Source organism: Neolamprologus multifasciatus, chromosome 22 (assembly GCF_963576455.1).
Source record: "Neolamprologus multifasciatus chromosome 22, fNeoMul1.2, whole genome shotgun sequence".
In the NCBI taxonomy this organism is placed as follows: Eukaryota; Metazoa; Chordata; class Actinopteri; order Cichliformes; family Cichlidae; genus Neolamprologus; species Neolamprologus multifasciatus.
In genome coordinates this window covers 34,728,101-34,750,001 of record NC_140459.1, presented here as the reverse complement: position 1 = coordinate 34,750,001, position 21,901 = coordinate 34,728,101, and the positions used below count along the sequence as shown (strand labels likewise).

The following is a 21,901-nucleotide window of genomic DNA, read 5'->3' as shown; positions in this document are numbered from 1 at the left end:
TTATGCGCTTGTTTCTGTTTCTTTGCTATCATAATATGAAAATGTTTAAAAATAGGTTTTAGAAAAGTAGCGTTTCATGGTAACGCAGCAGCAGTTTTAACTGCAGCTATGATACGAATCAAGTTCCTGTTGGTGCAAATTCATTTGTTGTACTTTCCACTTCTTGTAAACGGACGGTCATAATTCAAACACTTAAACTTATTATTAGGTCTCGACTCCCTTTTGCTTCCTCTCTGCTTCCACAGCTCGTAGCACTATCATGCAGTCGGTCCTGGATCGGACTCAACTCTGTCACACTGTACATGTTAGAGCAGAGATTAGCTTAATGGAGTTGAACTACTAATTTGATCCTGAACTGCAGTAAAAACTGATTTTTAAAAAACTGTTAGGAGTTAATATCTCAGCTCTTTCTCAGGCTGAATGACTGACTGCTGTCACATTATGTGTAGAAACTGTTCGCCGCCACAGCAAACCTCACACTTCATTTCTGACCTCGTTGCCGAGCAGCTGACAAATAAACTGTGAACCAGAGGTCCTGATGTCAAACCGGCTCAGTGAGAAGTGACACAAAGTCAAATATGCTTTTACTTCTCTTGTCTAACGCAGTGTAATGAGAGTACTCGACGTTGGATTACTCGCGCTACAACAGCGCTAACCTGTGCTAACCTGTGCTAACCTGTGCTAACCTATGCTAACCTATGCTAACCTGTGCTAACCTGTGCTAACCTATGCTAACCTATGCTAACCTATGCTAACCTGTGCTAACCTGTGCTAACCTATGCTAACCTGTGCTAACCTGTGCTAACCTGTGGCTTGTACTTAACGTTGTTTCCCCGACGTGATCAGAATCAACGAGTAAACAGAGTATTTGCTGTTTTTTTAGTTTTCACATCAACTTTCACACCAACTAAAAACATAGAGAATAATCAGACTTTTCTTTAGGTTCCATCATGTTTGGAGTGAAGCTGGCAGTGTGAGCCTTACCTGACATACTGGTGGGGCTTCAAGGCAAAGACGTCATCCTCAGAGCCTCATCAGACCTCTGGGTTCCTACCTGCCCAAACACAGAAACAAACGCTCAGTCGTTCTTTATCTAACACAGCAGCTTCACACACATCACAGCTCGTCATTTTAAAACCATAAAGTGTAGAGGAGTGATCACACAACGTTTCTGTCATCGTTAGATCAAATGAAACTCTGCACAGGCTGCAGGATGACATCTAGTGGTTACATGCTGACACTCAGCTCAGGTATCATTTCTTTCCCTCTGAGGTTTTGTTAGTGTGTTAGTGTGCACCCGACACACAAACAACACACTGTACACACCAGGCGTTCAACTCTGCTGCAGCGTCCTTGTTTCACTGTTTGTCAGCTAAAGCAGCGGTCCCCAACCCCCGGGCCTCGGACCGGTCCATGAGTCGTTTGGTACCGGGCCGCGAGAGTTGAGGCTCAGGTGTGAAATGTATAGTTTTCAGGGTTTTTATCGGTTTTCAGCGTTATTTTGTTATCGTTTTTATCGTTGACTCTGTTTTCCTGGGTCTTTTCACGTGTGTTATGAATAAATCTTCTTTTTTTCGGTACCAGTACTAGTTTTATTTTGTTGTATTTATCCGCGACACCTTAAAGGCCGGTCCGTGAAAATATTGTCGGGCATAAACCGGTCCGTGGCTCAAAAAAGGTTGGAGACCGCTGATCTAAAGGTTACTCTCAGTAGTTCTTATTTGCACTGTTTCCTGCTCCTTTATGTAAAATAGGTGTTTATAATGCATGAAGCACTTAAAACAACTGCACTCATGCAACAACTTCATGTGCCAACAAAGATCATGTGACATCGTCACAATCATGGTGTCCAACATAAGGCCCGGGGCCCAAGACTCCACACGACACCACAGAAGAGAAAGACAAACACTTAGACGAGAGACAAGGTTTCGTTTTTCCATCATCTACTATAAAATGTATGTTTTTGTTCGTGTGGTCTCACAGTTAATTAACAAAACTGGGGGAGGAGCTAACTGTTACATCGTTATCATGTAAAGAAACTGTTATATTAAAATATCTGAGGGATTAAATGTTTTACACTGACAGGATGACTCATCCTTTGAGCTTTTAATGCTAGAATGACTCACAGGCTTAACAGCCAACGAGACCAACAAGGACGACGCACACAGAATGTTAACTTCACTGTTTGGCTTTTAAAATTCAGATAATGTCTCTTTTCCTTTCACTGGGCGACACATCTGATAAACAACTGTCAGTGCAACGGTTTAATAAAAATGAATAATAAAGAAATGAATCAAAGCCACAGCAGCACATCCACAGTGCAGCACGCTATCTGGCTGCTACTGTGCCTGACCCAGGGTGCAGCTGAAACTGTAACTGGCTACAGTAAGACGAGAAAGCAGGAAGCTGAACGTCCTTGAGCAGCTGTCCTCAGGACGCCACATACGCATCACACTTTCCTGCAGCTGAAGCCACAACAAGAGGACTCCACCTGATTGAAGGGCGCTCTCTGCTCACACGAGCGTGCATCCTCTCGCTGCACGCCGATCAAACCTCACGTACTGTCACTGCGCTTTAAAACATCCACACCTGACACTCGCACAGTGTCAGCATGAAACATCTTGAAGGTTTATTAATGAAACGATTGGAGGATGCAAATATCATCATGAACAGGTCAGGATGCAGGCTTCAACACATTGCAACTAAAAAGAAATGAATAAAAACTGAAGTCAGGCAGAGGTCAGGTCAACTATGACGTGATTAACACACTGAACACGCGTGTGGGATTTCCTGAGGACCATCTCAAGATAAGGATCACCAAAGGTCTGCAAACAGGAATCCTGAGTGTTTGTTCCCTGGGTGGGAATCTGAGGTTACATGTGGTGGTAACATCTTTTGGTCAGGCCCTCTGTACAACCTGCACTTAATTCATTATATACCTGAAACTGTTGTGTTAAGCAGTAGACCGAGTATTAAAACAGCCAATCACGTTCCAGTTTGTAACTCTATACTGTGTTTCTAAAACTCATTCCCAAAAACCTCAGGAAAAAAATCAGATGCCTCACAGCAGCGGTCCCCAACCCCCGGGCCTCGGACCGGTACCGGGCCGCGAGAGTTGAGGCTCAGGTGTGAAATGTATAGTTTTCAGGGTTTTTATCGGTTTTCAGCGTTATTTTGTTATCGTTTTATCGTTAACTCTGTTTTCCTGGGTCTTTCCACGTGTGTTATGAATAAATCTTCTTTTTTTTTTAGTTTTATTTTGTTGTATTTATCCGCGACACCTTAAAGGCCGGTCCGTGAAAATATTGTCGGGCATAAACCGGTCCGTGGCACAAAAAAGGTTGGAGACCGCTGCCTTACAGCATTATGGGAAACTTTGCTTCAGTTTGATATTTTTTTAACCCTAAAAAACATTTAATATGACACAACAGCTGGGAAGGCCTCACAACTGCATCCATCCTACCACAGGTCTCTGGCTAAAACTCTTTTTTTAAAAAGAAAGATGGAGGAAAACAAAAAGCTTCAAACCAGCCAAGAAAATGACTATTAAGCACATTTCCTCCATAAACAACCTTTTTAACCACAGAAACAATAAACTCAAAGTGGAATAAGCAGCCAGTTCAAGGAAACATGGTGGTATGAGGTGCGAAAGTCTCTATCAGCAGAGCTTAATGAGTCTCTTAGTAAATGTCGTGGTGAGCGGTGCGGAGCATGATCCATGATGGATAACAGCGCTTTCTACCATGGTCTTGTTTCTGATTGGATCATCGGACTAATAAGGTGACATCACTGTGACAACTTCAATTCAGGCACCAGAACAACTTGAGTTAATATAAGTGCAGATCTGAGACTTTAGAATGAGTCTGTTTGTTGGATGATGAATTTTATGCTGTTGATAGTGATGCTTAACAAACCCCTGCTAGAGTCTTACTCTATATTTATACTATGTGTTAACAGACCTCTCTGCATTGAATCATATCTGTTATTAACCTCTGTCTCTCTTCCACAGCATGTCTTTATCCTGTCTTCCTTCTCTCACCCCAACCAATCACAGCAGATGGCCCCGCCCCTCCCTGAGCCTGGTTCTGCTGGAGGTTTCTTCCTGTTAAAAGGGAGTTTTTCCTTCCCACTGTCGCCAAAGTGCTGCTCATAGGGGGTCATATGATTGTTGGGTTTTTCTCTGTATCTTTTATTGTGCGATCTACTGTACGATATGAAGCGCCTTGAGGTGACTTTTGCTGTGATTTGGCGCTATATAAATAAAATAAAATAGAATTGAATTATATTTAACACATAAAATGTACGGACACCGTGTTGGAGTTACTGGTGTGAATTCTGTCACCCTGGAAATGTTTTCCACTGAAATTTCCCTTTTTTACATTTACAGCGGTCCCTCGTTTATCGCAGGATTTATGTTCCGAAAATAACCCGCGATAGGTGAAATCTGCAAAGTAGCCAACTTTATCTTTTTACAATTATTATAGATGCTTTAAGGCTGTAGAAGCCCTCACTGCACACTGTATACACTTTTCTCAGACAGGCAGGAACATTTTCAAACGTTTCTTTCTTGTACTGTACAGGAGATACGACATGAGATTGATCGACAATGGTCTACAGCCAATCAGGACGCAGAACACAGTGCGCTTTAAAACAAAAAAGAAAAGAAACAAACATAGAAAACTGCACAAAAAAAATCTGCGAAACAGCGAAGCCGTGAAAGGTGAAGCGCGTTACAGCGAGGGACCACTGTACCTGATATTTTGTAACATTTTTAAGTTGTTACACTGGAACAATTTTCAGTCACAGAAGTGTTTCAACTCTGGCTTTGATTCATCTGATACTAAGTATAAATACAAGAGACATGAAATTCTTTAAGTAGGAGAATTTAGCATGAAAGCTAATTGTTGATGTCAGTTTGGCACCTGCAGCTGCTGCCTGGCTCAGCGGCACGTCTGCTCTGCCTCTGACAAACTGTACTGGACCTGACTGCTTTACGCCCATATTGAAGGAAACCTTGATCTTTTTAGACAGATGCTAACGCTAACCTGTTGAGCGCGAGCTAATGTGACTTCTGTTAAAATGACTGAAGTCGTCTGTGTTTGTGCCCTTTTAGCATGAGGGCACAATGAGGCTATGAGAGGGAGGCTGGGTTAAGACATTCGATTGAGCAATCCAGTGGCATTGATGAACTAATGGGCTGCTGTCAGTGCTTGTACATCCAGAGCGCAGCAGCTGTTTAAACTAAACTTAAACTAAACTTAAACTTAACATGAAATTTCCCACTCGTGGGACTAATAAAGTCGTATCTTATCTTATCTTATCTTATCTTATCTTATCTTATCTTATCTAACCCATCAGCCCAAAGGTTTGTCAAATGCCCAGTATGCCAGATTCCCAGTCCAGCCCTGGACTAGGCTAAAGATGTGATTGTGTCACATGAGCAGATTCCTTAATGGTGGAGGGTTATGGTGTGGTGTTGCTGTGTAAGTAAGTGATTGATTCCTTTTATGTAAATGCAGTTTGGGAGTAATGGACAAATGTTATACAGTGACGTTCCAGGAGCATCCAAACGGGTCAGATATGTTTGGTTTTTTAAAAAGATGATGCTGCATGAGGAAATGCACAATGTTCATTCGACAGTCACATGTACTGCACTCTTCAGAGGAAGTATTTGAGACAACCTGATGCCATCAGACAGGATGGTGAAAAGGATACAGAGTTGATAGAGCTCAGTGCTCTTTATGACTTTCTATAATTACAATGTCTGCACATTACTGTCCCGACCTCCACTGCAGGCAGCATCAGCTGCAATAGCTGAGAGCAGAACAGCCTACTAGACACTTTTTCTACCTGCTTTTGAAAAGACAGAAGCACTGGATGGAGCGATGGTATTTCTCATATTTCTCTGCTTGAAGTACATGTGCATGTATTGATTCTTACTCTTGAGTTTCCTGGAACAACTAAACGCCCCACTGAGGTCCTGAAAGAATCAACCTTTTGTCTTTTGCTTGATGAAAATGCACCAAGTTGTGACGATCATCAATTTAAACCTTTTGTTTCTCTGAGTGTCAGGTTGTGCACCAGGTTGTGTACAGAGTGCTACACAAGCACCATAAATAAATGTGAAATTCTCTCATAGCTGTACTTTCATCAGATAACTGAAGTCAGAAAAGTAAAAACGCTCGGGTAGGGACATGACATGCTAATGGCTTCAATACTGCAACGATACTCGTATCGATATCGAACCGTTCGATACAGTGCTTTCGGTTCGGTACGCATATGTATCGAACAATACAACATTTTTAATTTATTTTATCAACTTTCCTTCTGACGATGCTGTTTGTGTTGAGCGCTCAGTGGATCTGCGCTCGACAGTGCAGCCTAGGCGGAGTAGTCGAACGCAGATTCACTGAGCGCAGGGCAAGCTAGCAAGACAGAAGCTAAGCTCCTTGCAACATGGCAAATTGAACCTCCCCCACCCTCATTCAGATCTGGCGTTTGGAACTATTTTGGTTTTCATGTGACGTATGACCCTGAAGGTAAGCGCGTCATGGACTAAAGTAAAACAGTATGTTGGATGTGCCACAATGCTCAATTACATGGGTGGGAACTAGTGCGTTAGCGCAGTTAGCGTGTTAGCGCAGTTAGCTCGTTAACGTGTTGACCGTCCAGCCCCACGCACAGGGCGATCCGCGGTAGCTCGTTAACGGAGATTTGCCGTGTTGTGGCGTTAACGTCATTTCAGATTAACGCTGACAGCACTAGTGGGAACACAACGAATATGACTGCACATTTACTCCGACATCATCCTAGTGCAAAGACAAGTGGAAGCAGACAAAAACAACAAGCACGCATGCTACAAACTTTACCCGAGTCATTTAGACAGCCGTTAGCACATGATTCTCCTTATGGGGACCTGATATGTTTAATATGCTGCTGAGAATATAGCCCAGAAGAAGCGTATAGTAGAGCTTTTATTTTGGAAAGAGACATTTCTCTGTAATAAACTCTCTTTTCCAAAGATGAGGGATTCCTCCATCAGATAGATTTATTTTTTATTACTTTGTTGTTTCAGCAACATTAAATTTAAAAACTGTACTTTTGTGTTAAAATATATATTTATAATTTTAATTAATGACAAATTAAAAAAGCATGAACATTTTTTTGTATCGAAAAAATATCAAACCGTGAATTTTGTGTATCGTTACACCACTATACAATACGTATGGTGGATTTAAAGATCACATGTGTTGTGCTTCAGCTTGACTGGGCTGATGGAGACCAGGTTTGGGAAAATCCAGACCAAGACAGAATCACCCACAGTTAGGCCAATGCAGTCGAACACAAAGATGAATGAAACTCAAATGGGCACCAAAGTCATCGAGTTTCAGATGAAAGCAGCTTCTGTCTGTTGGAGTCAGATTTGAGCCACAGCTGGAGTCAAATCACAATCATGTGATCTCCGGTCACAAAGTGAAACCGTAGTCAGTGCATGCTGTCCTTTACAGATGTCACACCTCACAACTGCAAGCACACTGAACTCTGTTTGGAAGCTAGGTTTATTCAAGGGTTGCACTGCTGTGAGGCTGTGTTTTTCCTCCCGTGGATGACGACAGAGTCGTTTTCTGAAGACGACGGGTCTTGTTTACAATCCTAAATAAGCCTTTGTGTATATTTATCAGCTATAACAATCAGACCCTTACGAATTGATTAGAGCCTTAAAAACATAATGATAAAATCTTAACTCCTGTGCTGTGGTATGGTTTCAGCATCAGTCCTTGTTCATGGAGAACCTTTGGTGAGGGTGAGTACTGCTGCTTTTCCACAATCTGAAGTCTGAATTAGGGATTCGATAGATTTCCATGAATTACTTTCAGTTTGGGTGTAACATGGAAGTGGACACTGTGTGACTACTGATGGTGTTCGTCTTATTCAACCTTATCTTATTATTGGATATTTTACTGTTGGTGTTAAAAATAATTTCTTCTCCAAAATGTCCAGATAGACACACCAACACTACATCAGGTACCATTACTCTGAAATGCTGGTTCTTACTCTATCAAAGCGTTTTACACAACTTGCACATTCACCCATTCACGTTTTTTTCTATGCTGCTTCCTGTCTAACATTCACACTCCGATGGATGCATCGGAGAGCAACATGGTCATATTTGGCATGCAGACTGGAGCAGACTGGGATTGAACCACCAACCTTCAGTTAGTCCTGCTCGACCACCTGTCACTTACAGCCAGGCCACAGACACATCTGAGGCAACAACAGAGGGAAAACAGAGTGGCTATAAAGAACGAGATGTGACTTACGTGTATGTGTTCAGAGTCTTGAGGTAAGGCAGGAAACAGGAAATAGGCCTGTAATAGGGCACATGCTGTACACTTCCTCGCTGCTATCATCCAAGGACCAGATTAACTGATAGTTACTGACGAGTACTAAATGAGGCTGTATACATTTCATTGTCCATTTTTATTTCCTTTATACTTTTATATAAAAGTTCAGCTGATCCATGTCTGAACTTGTAACCTTGTTCTCTCAGCATTGAATTGGAGAATTGCAGATTTTAACTGCTGAGCATTTTAATTTCCCTTCATTATCTTCATTGTCTGTTATTAGTTAGTTTTACTTATTTTCTTCCAGTGTAATTACATTTGTAAAACCTTTATGCAGAGGGTAACGGATACGCAAGAGACACAAAATAAATGAAAAGCATGATCGTGCATCACCATGCTCCACTTTTAACCCTTTAAGACCTACCATAGAACCAAGTCCACCAGAGCTTATATTATATGTTTACATGCTGTGGAGCCATTTTTGGGAGCATTTCAAGTTGCTGTACATCAATACAACTGTTATAGCCTAGATTTTAATAATATGTCTGCATTAAGTGCATAGTAATTACATAAATTGCAAAAAAGTGCAATAAACTACAAAAACATTTAAAATCGTTTTTGTTTTTTTAACATATATTTCTAGTTAGAGAAATTTAAGAGGCTTATCCCTCAAAACTGTAAATACAAAAAAGTTGCACAAAATAGTTTCCCATCACAGGAAATTTATTTTGAGTGTCTTCATAGTTTTATTTTTGTACAACTATGAAGTTGTATTTCTTAGTTTTAAGAAATACACCAATTTTTATATACTGGAGGAAAAACGAAAATAAATATTATAATGCAAATTTGCAAAAAAGCAGCATATGCATCAAAATAAACTATTTCCAGCAGTGCAATATGAGTCCTAAGCATCCCAGAAATGACACAGAAAGTCATAAAGTCAAAGATAACTTTTAAAAACACCAGTATAGGCTCATGAGGCCCTGATGGTAAAAAAAAACAACCTACATTTCCGCGAAAATGACGTCACTTCCGGTTTCGGGCAGGTCATGGCAGACATGCAAAAGTTCGCGCTGACGTCTATTCCAATGTAGGAAGTGATATGAACAGCTGATCGGATCGGCAAAGCGTGTTTCTGGAATATTATGTTTTTGTTGCTGCAAGTGCTTTTTATGCAGTTTTTGCAAAGTTATATGTGGAAGGAAACTGTGACCGAGGACAAGCTGATGGCATAAGATGTAAGTACAACTCCTCCGGTTTCATATGCAAAAACAATTATTGTGCTAGCTCACGTGGTTGCAGAGCTACCGGGATTTAAAGATAGTTACGCAAAACAGAGCGTGCTGCTCTGACCGGTTTAAAAGGGTTAAACAAGTTTTCTATCTAATGTACCGTCACCACATACGTCCTTCAAACCAGACCCAGCTGACAGAAACTGAAGCTGCATGAAAGTCTGGATCAAAGGTTTGCTGCACACACTTAAAACTGTTGTCGTGGTGTTTAGCTAACAGAGCAGCACACAATCATACATTTCCAGGTTTGCCTACATTAACATTCATGCCAACTTTTACAAGTGCTGAAATGTAAACATGCCGTTACTGTCATGTTCATAAGCACGGCCACTATCAAAGTGTAGTTTGGTCACACCTTAATTCATTTCCTTGTACTGTAGTGCAGCTAATTATTCTTTTGGCAAGTTCAGTAGCCCGAGTCTCGTTTTGCTTTGGTCAGTAGCTCCTCCTATCGTTTAGGTAATTTTGCTGCGTTAGGTCTAGGCTTCTCAGAATAATTTCACAATCAGTTTTCTGTGTCTGAGTTGGCTACCAGCACAAAAATCAATCAATCATCAAGTGTCCAAGTGCAGTAATTTATGACCACCTCCACATATTTCTACTTGCAACTGTCCATCCATCTGTTATCTTCCACTTACCTGGAAAGTCTCCAGTACTCAGGAAGCATCCTTACCAAACCCACCTATTAACACACAGGAGCAGCGGCTATACTCTAAGATCCCTCTGGATGTCTGAGCTCTTCACCCTATAACTTAAAAGTTTGCTCACTTACCAAGAAATGAACAATCTCTAACTTTTAACGTAAGTTCAAACTGTATATCAACCAAAAATCCACAAAAAAATAATGATACCAAAGTCATAATTTGAGTATCATTACTACTTTTGGAGAAACCGTGTTGACAAGCACAGTGGTGAGACGTTTCTTGTAGTTGGTCTCTGGCCCACTCCTCTTTATAGGAATGAAATCTTTCAGGTTTCTTGGCTGTCGCTTGGACACTTGAAGCTTCAGCTCTCTGCACCTACAGACCTGAGGTCTGGAGACTGGCTCGGCTTCTCTGAGTCATTTGAATATTCACTGGAAAGTTTAAGTTGGGCCTATACCTGAGCTTTCTTAGGCACATGGTGGATGCTGCAAGATCTCAATTCATTAAGGCGTAGTGTGTTATCAGTTTTTGGTTGTAGTCCCAACTGCCATCATTGAGATCACTGATCAGGCTCAACCCAAGTGGTTTCAGGCTGATCCCTGACATGAGGCAAGATTTTGTATGGAGTCAAACCAAAAGCAATTTAAAGTCTTTTTTTCTTCCATCTCTGTTGTCACAGTTGTCACTTTTTCACCAAGCTTCTTGCTTCTTGTGGTCTACAATGTTTTTCATTGACTTTCTGGTCTGACCATGGAGGTGGGGAGGTTGGAATGGAAGAAGTCTGTGGACAGGTGTGATTTATGAACACGGAGTATTTGTAATTGATTGATTGTAGTTGTTGGGTTATAGGACATCACTAAATTTTATTGTCTGCACTTTAGATTGATATTTTGACTCTCTCCATTACAGTGACCATTAAAAATTCGAGTCTGTTAATTGTTTTGGAAGTGAGCAAAGTTACAGACTCTCAAAGAGAATCTCGACCAGCGCTGCTACCAGGGAGCTTCTTAACTAACGCAGCGACCTCTCTCAGTGTAATAGATGTGGCTTCCCTTGAGTTTTCAGGCTCTGCTTTCTCTATACTGGCAGTTTTGCCTCGGATCATCAAAGTGCTTTTTCCACTGCTCTACAATATCCCAAATCTGGGTCACCAGTTCTTCCTTCTGGCTGAGCACAGCCTGAGCCAAGCCCTGGTTTCCCTTCCTGAGTCCACGGAGAGCTTGCCAGAACAGGGCTCCCAAAAGTCTTCTTCTGTGACCTCCTCTACCAAAGCTGACGTCCTTTTGGCCCTTTAATACTGTCGCTGCTTTCTTCAGCTTCAGCTTCCTGTAGCAGCCGCCCTGCCTTTGATTTAACCCACTAGGCAGTGATCAAATAACAGGCCTGCTCTTATCAGATGATACAGCAGCAAAGTCGATCATTGCCATGTAGACTATGTGCACATCTTGTGCTTGAGCATGGTGTTTGTTATGGCCAACCCATGCGTAGCACAGAAGTCAAAACTCCACATTGATTTGGATCAAGCAGACTCTTCCTTCCATCATGCATCTCCAGGTCTGTTGAAGTGTTAAAGTCTCCCAGGAGAACTATGGAGACTCCAGGTGGAGCCTCTTCAAAGACCCACCAACACCCAAATAAAATGTCTGTGGGTGGTGCATCCACGGAAATAGCTCACGTTTTGACATTTTCGAGCAACAACACAAGCAACAAGAATTTCTCTCTTTTTTCCATGAATTGGCCCTTCTTTGATTTTATAGCAACTTCTGTTTTTTAATTACCTTCTAATTATTCTGTTATAGGGCATCTCATTTTAACTTTTCTCATTTTAACTTTTCTCATTTTAACTTTTCTCATTTTAAGGGTTCATGCATCAAATATTTGAAATAAGCATGGAAATAAAGGATTTAAAAAACAATGAAGAGCTCGTTGTTGTTTGTTGTCACAGCCCATGTGGCCTCACTTGTTACTTGTGGCCTTATGTGAGAACAAGTAACAGCCTCACACACAGCTCTCTCTTCACCACACCAGACCATTACAGTGTCCAATCTCGCCGTCATTTCCCATTTATCCTTTTCACACTTGTGAGCGTCCTCCAGATACTTGAACTCTTCTGCCTCGGACACCAACACTAGGGGTGGGGGGAAAAATCGATACTGTGTAGCATGGTGATATTTTGTTTGCTAATAATGTATCGATACAGGGACAGCAGAAATCGATATTTTGTTACTGTGATGGCCAAACCCGTGGCCACACTCTAAAGTTGGTAACTTTTGTATTTTCATTCTTCATTTGAACATAGTAATACATTTTAGTTACCAATAACTTTATTGATTGGTTTGGATACATTTGTCCTATTTGTAAGCGCGCACATTTAGTTTACTTATGTATTCATACTTCATTTCTTTGATTTCTGACTAACCTTTGTCTTTTTATGTCTTACCTGCCATCATCCCTGGGAGTTGCTGGACAAAAGATGGTAGCCAGGGTTTGAAACCATTAAATGCAAAGAGGGATAATTGGACCACACCACCACTTCCTGCTGAAGGGGAGAATGTGTGTTTTCTTTACTTTAAAAACAAAGTATTTGTATTTAATTAAATGTTTGAGTTTAGGGTTTAATGGGGTTTTTGATTTTCTTCTTTGGTGTTTAGTTTATTAACAAACTAGATTGTACTGCATCGTTTGTGATTTATGATTGTGTTTGTTTGTTACCCCTCATGTGTCACAATGGTCTGATCAGCCATTATATAAACCCTTTAATAACCACCTAAGTAATAAATGTATATATATATATACACTGTCCAAATGTGTTTAACTTGTTTTTGGCAGCAATAAACATGACAGTTTACTTATTTTAATTTAAGACATGTTTTATTTTAATTAAGTTTAAAACTTTTTTATTTAATGTAAAATTATATTTTGTTTTAATTTACTTTCAAATTCTTCAGTTGCTGAAGGGGCTGCATAGTTTTCATAAACTGCATAGTTCAGAATAGCTATAATTGTACCAGATGGTTGATTCAGTTAAGTTGGACTAGACTGTAATACAAACCGTTCAGTTTGTCAACAATCAAACTGAAATGAGAGAAAGACTGAGTGTGAGACTTTGATATTAGAGAAAATGATGATTGATAAAGTTTACCTTTATGTACAGAATCTGAATATCGCGAAATATTTAAAAAATTGCAATAATATCGTATCGTGCTTTAAGTATTGTGATAATATCGTATCGTGGGATGTATGGTTGTGCAAATTCCCTGCTGACTCAGCCTCAGGATGTCTAGAGGCAAGAATCAAGCGCAAGAGCATGGCAGTTGTATCGCAGTTTGTGTGATTCCGTGTGCGTTAATGAGACTGTAAGTGTTATTACCTTTGACAGGTTAACTGGTATGATAATAGTTATAGTTGTTTGTGTATGTTCAAGCTAAAGTTATGCCTCAGTACACTGCTATCATGTTAGTAGGTTTATTTAATTATTTAATTAATTAGCACTAAGTTAATACCAGTGGCCAGAATCTCCTCCAATGACTATATCCCGCGGTTAAAGGATTTTTCGGTTGTTTATTGTTTAGTTTAGCTGTTGTTAGCTTGCCACATTCTTACCTTAGTACTAGCAACTGGGAAGATATGCGCTATTTAGCCAACTTCTGGTCTTACGGCGACCCCTTGTGGACATAGTAAAATATTGCTGTGTCTGAGTAGATGATGTGTTCTGATTGTTGCTTAGTTATCTTTGACCCTACTAATTATAGTATTACCTGTTTCTGTTTCCAGACAACCATGCTTATAGTCACCTATACTGCATCTGCCACAGTTATAAGTGCATATCTGGCTGTATCACAGTTGGATTTATCCTGGCAAGCCCTGCTGTAACCAGTTCTTCTGTGAAGCTTCATTAAAGACGGTGAACTAAACTCCTGGACTGCTGCAGTCTTTCTGACCGAAGACTTAGGCCAGACTTGTATACCCAGCACTTCCAGTATAAATATATTCTACAAGTATGGTGATTCCCACCTCTAACCAACACGGAGATGGCACGGGGAATTTTTCTGTCTGAGGACGATGATCTCAAACGTGCTAATTCTCATTCTGGCCGCTTCATCTGCATACATCAGACATGAGATCATATGGCCACGAAACACAACACCTTCAGCCTCAGGCTGCCCCAAGACAATCTGTCCACAAACATTATGAACGTAATCAGTGAAAAAATGTTAACAGAATTTTTAAATGTTAGAGTATCTGTCACAGATAAAGTATAGGGGTGATAAAACAGTATTCCTGCATAAAATAATAATGGGAGCATAAATGACCAGTTATACTTGTTGTATATGAGAGCTTAGCCTGAGGTTTAAATATAGTTTGCTGCTAACTGCTCCTGAGGCAGGATTGTCAGTTTTTACTCATTTTGATAGTAAAACAAACGCGTAGCTTTCACAGTTCAACCATAGTTCAACCACAGTTCAACCATAGTTCAACAATCTCTGCACTGAATTTGTGTCGCTTGACAATTAAACTAATGCACAAAACAGACAAATACATGATAATAAAAATGATAACTGCTCTAAAGCCAAATGTCAGCCCTGCCCAGTCTTCAGTTTACCTCCATCATGCATCATGAATCAGCACCGATGAGGAACAGTCAACAATAATCGTCATATTGACCAACATGCATCTTATTTGAACTGGCATTTAGATAAGAGTCCATCTTCATCGGGCAGCCACTGCGCCCGGAGCTCTAATACTTGATTTACAAAGCTGCAACACACAATGCAACGTGATACACGCTCATCATCATGGCAACCTGCATCACACACGGCAGAGCAGATGGTGCTTTCATTAAAGAATTCAAGCTGACAGAAGAATCAGCTGAATGATCAAGTCTCCAGTGCACTTATCATATTACATTAAGTTCTCTGCACACACGGCTGACCACGGTGTTTTGCTATACTGCACCGTGAGTTGAGTAGGTCCACATAATCTACTGGGAGTACTGGGACCAATAAGTCATGCTCAGCAGCAAGAACACACTCATCATGGATGACAGCTGGAGCTGCCAATCACCTGCAGACCCATGAATGATGTTTGGTGCCTAAAGTCATCATCAGTAAATATTCCTATTTAGGTGAAACCTTTTTATTTTCACTTACTAATCTCCTCACAGCAACACAACCCATCTGTTAGGCTTCATTTTTAATCGACAGACGTTGGCAGGCGTGGTTGAGGCACGGCTGCATTGGGAGCTGACGCACTGGAGCTGCATCGGTTCATCACGCCGACCTGCATGAATGGTACTTCGTCCTGAGTGTGGGGTTTATTGTTGATGCGAGTACGGCTGGCAGCGGGAGAGCTGCGGCCACTGTGTGTGTACAGCAACCGTGTGCGTAAATCGTGTGGCGAATAAAAGATGCTGGGAACATGGACATGTGGTCAGGTCTGCTGTGCATTCACTAAAGTGGTGCTGAAACCCAGGACGGGGGCGTGGCAGCTCCAGGACCGGGCCAGCCAAGGGAGGAGCTGGCCAAAATGGTGGCCACGCAACAGGAGCAGGCAGCGGCGTCACGCTGCAGGACCAGACCGAGCGTCATATGGAGGCGATTAAGAATCTGGCAGCTCGGATCCAGTCCTGGCCGCCACCGACGCCACCCCACCAGCGTCCCCCGGTGGCGTGGGTGTGGAGGAGGTCCGGACTGTTCAGGCCCCCGTGCAGGCCCCCAGGGTGCGACCGGCCAAGGTGCAGCCTGCCTCAGTGACCATACCCACTCCTCGGGTGGGAGCGGCTGGGGCACGGCAGGTGCCCGCACCTTGGATTGACCACAACCACGCCCGCCACACAGTCATGTGTACAGCAGGTAAAACAAGTACTGTACACGTCTTTCATTTTTAAGTAAATGCATTTCTAGAGGTGCCTCTGACCTGAGATTCTCCCCAGATGCTGGTAACACGACGCACATGCATTATCAGGTGTGATTTTGGCCACATAAACAGTCGTATAAACGCTGAGCTTCAGTCCTTCCACAGAGTTTCAGTGTGAGCTGATTGGCTGGGCCATGCTTTATGTTCTTTCTGTAAAACCAGCTGAGCCCTCGGATGTGTGGGACCATTGAAATCAATCATTGTTTCAGCTTCATCATCCTGGCAGCAGATTTTTATCAAGACTGTCTCAGTACATTCTTCATTTTTATTATTAACATACAATAATATACATAATGATCAATGTTCCCTCTAAGCTGCTGGTACGCTCTCTGCGCACAGAAAATCTGTGTTGTGCACACAAATAGTTTTAACCTGAATTGAAATTGAAATTAAAACTTTAACAATTTGTTATGAACAGCTGTGTGCAGGCAGGGATAGGACCCGAGGTGCAGACACTCGGAGGCAAAACCTGAACTCAAAACAGCTTTAATGCTAAACTCAAATGCAACATAACTGGATATATCAAAATAAACTTACACCGGAGGACTGACAGAACACACAGCAAGATAAACGGTAGATCGCGACACGGAGAAACACAGAGAGACACAGGGCTTAAATACACAGAGGAGCAATCAGGGAGTAACAGGAGGGAAACACAGCTGGGGCAAATCAGGCCTAATGAGACAAAGGAAGCGAAACCAGATACATTAACCCTCATAATGTCCTCCCGATTTCCATACAACTGGGGTGATCAGGGGTCAAAACTGTCCCCGCTTCATTTGAGTGTTTTTTAAAGTATAAAGTATAAATTGTCAATCAATTCAGTGTTACACCTTAGTTTTACTTAAGACCAACACATTAACACAAAATTTACCCAACATTTTACATTTTAGGGCCACCACACCTTGTTTACAAAAAATACACCCTGTTTTTTAAGCGAAAATAAAACAAGAAAATTAAATATTTAATTGTTTAGATAATTTTGACTATCTGACTAACTACAGAGTGCTGTATGTTGAACTTTAGTGAGAATTTTTTTTTTGAACCATTTAAATTTTTTAAATGGCAGCACATAATCACACCTGTGGTCCTCAGGGGTCAAAAATGTCCCCACTTCATTTGAGTGTTTTTTAAAGTATAAAGTACAAATTGTTAATTAATTCAGTGTTACATCTTAGTTTTACTTAAGACCAACACATTAACACAAAATTTACCCAACATTTTACATTTTAGGGCCACCACACCTTGTTTACATAAAGTACACTGTGTTTTCGAGTGGAAATAAAACAAGAAAATTAAATATTTAATTGTTTAGATAATTTTGACTATTTGTCTAACTAAAGAGTGCTGTATGTTGAACTTTAGTGAGAAAGTTTTTTTTCAAGCGTTTATAAATTTTAAATGGCAGCACATAATCACACCTGTGGTCCTCAGGGGTCAAAAATGTCCCCACTTCATTTGAGTGTTTTTTAAAATATAAAGTATAAATTGTCAATCAATTCAGTGTTACACCTTAGTTTTATTTAAGACCAACACATTAACACAAAATTTACCCAACATTTTACATTTTAGGGCCACCACACCTTGTTTACATAAAGTACACTGTGTTTTTGAGCAAAAACAAATTGAGAAAATAAAATATTTAAATGTTCAGATAATTTTGACTATCTGAATAACTACAGAGTGCTGTATGTTGAACTTTAGTGAGAAAGTTTTTTTTGAACCATTTATAAATTTTATATGGCAGCACATAATCACACCTGTGGTCCTCAGGGGTCAAAAATGTCCCCATCTGGTTTGATTGATACTTAATTAATATGAAGTGGATTTTTTCCCCCACTTTTAATTAAAACTTAATTCAAACATTTTTAAACATTTTTTTTTATTCCATTTCAAATTTAAGTCTGATAAAAACCTCATAAAAATGATTTTTTTTCTTTGTTTTTGGGTAAAAAATAAATTAAATCATCAGTTATTGTGATTATCGTTTCACAACCAGAGTCGGCTGCTTTAACAGATGATCACAGACGGGTTTATGTCAAAGTTAATTTAGAAAGCTGTTTTTAAACTACTTAAAGTTTTTTACTGGCAGCAAATAATCACATCTGTTGTCCTCTGGGCTCAAAAATGACCCCGTTTGCTTTGACTGTTTATAAAGCAAGAAGTATAAAATATCATCCATCTCTGTGTTTCAAGGTTTTATTCAACTTTATTCCAACTCATTACCTGACAGTTTTCTATATTTTGGCATGATAGGACAGCAGGGCATGAGTCTGAGTGAACACATGAGAGCCTGAAGCAAGAACAAAGGTGTGTCCATGTTTTACCCAAGTGCAGGAGGAAGCTCAGATTTATTCCTCTGCACTGGTCCTATCAGGAGGAAGCTCAGGTTTATTCCTCTGCACTGGTCCCATCATGGACAGCTTTCTTTCTGCAGTTGCAGGCCAAGGGTCATATACAGTAAACAAGTTGTTACAGGTGATTGTTTTCTTTTGGAAACCTTCTGCAATGTTAGGGACAACTCGCGTGTCCTGACTGCAGGAGACGGTTTGCCATCGTACACTAGCATGTTCCATGTACAGCTGGACCTGCATCACATGCTGCCCATGTTTTTATCTCATCCCTGGTTTACTTGGATGTTCTGTTGGACAGAGTCCTCTGAAGGGGACTTGGTGCTCATACAGTCAGATCAGTACCAGGGTCTGACATCACAGCAGGAGACACGCCCACTTGCTCCATACACCTCAAATGGGAGCACGTTTGTGTCATGAACGATGATCATCTATTGTGTCTTTATCAAGAAATTATATCCTTTTTGTGCTTCTATGATTAATCTTGTGTCACCTTTAAAACTTCTCTACCAGACTCAGGATGTCATAAACTGGCCGTAGCGACTCTACTGGATGCTCGGCAGTAAGAATCAACACACCCACATACGCCTACAGCTGCATTCGGTCCATTTTTCTTCCTCTCTCGTTGTCCCTCCTTGTTCGTCATTGAGTTGGCTGTAGAGCAGGTCATCTGCTGATTGGATGGTTGTTGGTTCAATCTCTGTGTGCTCTAGTCTGGAGTTCTTACCAAGGTGTCCTTGGGCAAGTTACTGAACCCCAACTTGGTCTCTGATGCATCCATTGGCATGTAAACGTTCAAAGGCAGAATACAAGCAGAATACACTGTGTGTAATGCTTTCAGTACTCGAGTAGAAAAGTAACTGAAGGAGTATGGGACCTGGCACATGTGCTTGGACTGTGGTAGATCGTCTTTCTCTGAGGCCCATGAGAGAGTCATGCACCGTCTGACACTGGGAAGGATAGAAGACCAGATCAATGTTTCCTCACATTACTGCAAATATTCCTCTGTCTCAGCTGACTCCTCTTTCCTGCTTGATTCTTTGTCTTCATCATAATTAAAATAGAAGATGTGCAGTCCTCTGACACATCTTCTATTTCAGTTTCACATCCTGAAAATTCAAGAAACTTCAAGAAGCCCAGTCACTTTCTTTCCAAGCTCCTCAGACTACCATGTCCTGGAGGCCTGAGAACCTCCTTGAACATAGTTCAGATTCTTCATCACTTTTCTTCACTTCATAGCCTTCTTCCACTTCTGCAGGTGGGTGATGTGCTTTTTCAGAGAAAGGGTAACATGTGCTCTAAATATTGGCTATATTTTCATTATCTTCTAACCCTGGATCTTCCTGAACATTGATTCTCCCTCCTCATTATACTAGAGGACAATATGTGCTTTGGCCTGCTGCTCATTGCTTTGCACAACATGGTAAAAAAATGTATGCTCATCAAAGTATGCAAATCTCTAGTGCAATGGAGGCTTGTGAGCTACTTTCTGTGTATGTATTATTGTAGGGTCGACCTTACAATACCAAGCACTTTGATGCGACTGTTGTTGTGATTCGGTGCTGTGTAAATAAACTTTCATTGAATATAGAGCACCTGCCTCCTCATTGTGCTGCCTGTTGTTGTTGTTGTTTTGGTTGTTATGACCAGTGCTTGACCCCACACATCAGTGATCCAAGATCAAAGATGTTTGAAAGCAGTATGTTGTGAAAATACGGCCCTTTGCAACACTTTGTACTTTGGGGTCATTTTTGACCCCTGAGGACAGCAGCTGTTATAAAATCCAATAAAAACCCCATAAATAAATCAAATTACTTAAAACTTATTCCAATCACGCATAGTATAGTAATGAATAACTTCTGTTATTTTCAGACCATTTAATGAATAAAAAACACATTTTTGATAGCAAAAGATTTCTTTAGAGGACAAAAATGACCCGTGGACATCACAAGGGTTAACATCAGACATGGACCTTCAAAATAAAACAGGAAACATAACACAGACTGAACTAAAGACACAGACTCACATGCAGGCACTGCAACAGAGGGAACAGAGACGTGGGACCAGGACAGACACTGACTGGACAGCAACTAAGGATAACACAGAGACATAAACCATAAGACAGAACTCTAACGAAGAAGAATAGAAATGATAAATAATACAATAAACTCAAAACCCTGTGTCAACGACAGGCATCCTAACACAAACATGTTCTGCAGTGTTAGTCAGTGACTGGCTGCTCCTGTATGGGATCAGAACGATGCCGCCTTATCCCAAAGTCCAGCCAATGATGCGATTCACATTCGTATATACACAGCTAATCAACGTGGCTGACAGGCTATGACAGCGTCTTTATGTGCCAACACCGGTGTTTTAGCTGATGTGGAGTGAAGCCACGTTAATGACAACGTGTACAACCATTGGAGATGTGAGCAGGACAGACGGAACAACTGACGGAGAAAGTGTGGACTTTATACCAGTTTTTAAATTGTGTTGATCGGCCACGTAAAACCAGAGTTATGATAAAATATCTGCAATGTTTGTTTTTCTTCCTGAATACTGTCGTTGTTTATATTTACTGCGGGAAGAAACGGTGAAAACAGAGTTTTATAAGGAAAACACTCGAAAGCCCGTGAGCAAAAACGACACCAAAAAAACCCCTCAGCCTTTCCTATTGGTGGAAAAATGTACCATGTGGACCAATCAAAGAATGATATGGCAACATGGTGTTTAGTTGTTTAGGAAGGAGGAAGTTTTAGGAGTGACGGCGTGTTTGAGATGTGAGAAATTTGCGACGTTTAGCACAAATGTTGTGTAGTTAGTGTGTAGTTAGTGTGTAGTTAGTGTGTAGTCAGTGTGTAGTCAGTGTGGTTAGTGTGTAGTCAGTGTGTAGTCAGTGTGTAGTCAGTGTGTAGTTACTGTGTAGTCAGTGTGTAGTCAGTGTGTAGTTAGTGTGTAGTTAGTGTGTAGTTAGTGTGCAGTCAGTGTGTAGTTGGTGTGTAGTGTAGTCAATAGTTTTGTTGTGTGTGTCAGAACAATGAGGCGACTGCTGAATGTTACAGGTGTTACAGCAGTGACACATCTGCTGCTGTCAGGCCTGCAGGTATCAGGCTGTTGTTCTCCTTCATCTCATAGTGGACACAAATTATTTTTTGTGGCACAAATAATTTGTGTGGCATCAGATTTGATGCAGAACAGCTGATTGTTCTGTAAATAGTTTGAAATGTTTGTTTAAAAAAACACCTTGGCTGCATTTTTAGGTAAACAGCTGCAAAACACTTTGTTGTTTGCAAAACTCAGTTACTTTTTTGAATAATTAATTTCCCAACATTGGTCATTATTTACTGTATTTG

General features: G+C 40.9%; 1 protein-coding gene across 6 annotated transcripts in view; it reads right to left on the bottom strand.

Annotated features, from left to right (window-relative positions):
• The window catches only part of thrb (thyroid hormone receptor beta), a 126,821-nt gene that overhangs the window by 30,116 nt on the left and 74,804 nt on the right, over positions 1-21,901 (bottom strand). For 3 of the 6 annotated variants that reach the window (XM_085149702.1, XM_085149705.1, XM_085149707.1), the window contains one exon: positions 985-1,054. In XM_085149702.1, coding sequence (XP_085005828.1) covers positions 985-991 — 7 coding nt within the window. In that variant the 5' untranslated portion in view covers positions 992-1,054. Of the gene's footprint in view, positions 1-984; positions 1,055-20,574; positions 20,599-21,901 lie in introns of those variants that run through there. The other 3 variants (XM_085149704.1, XM_085149706.1, XM_085149703.1) reach the window with 2 other exon arrangements.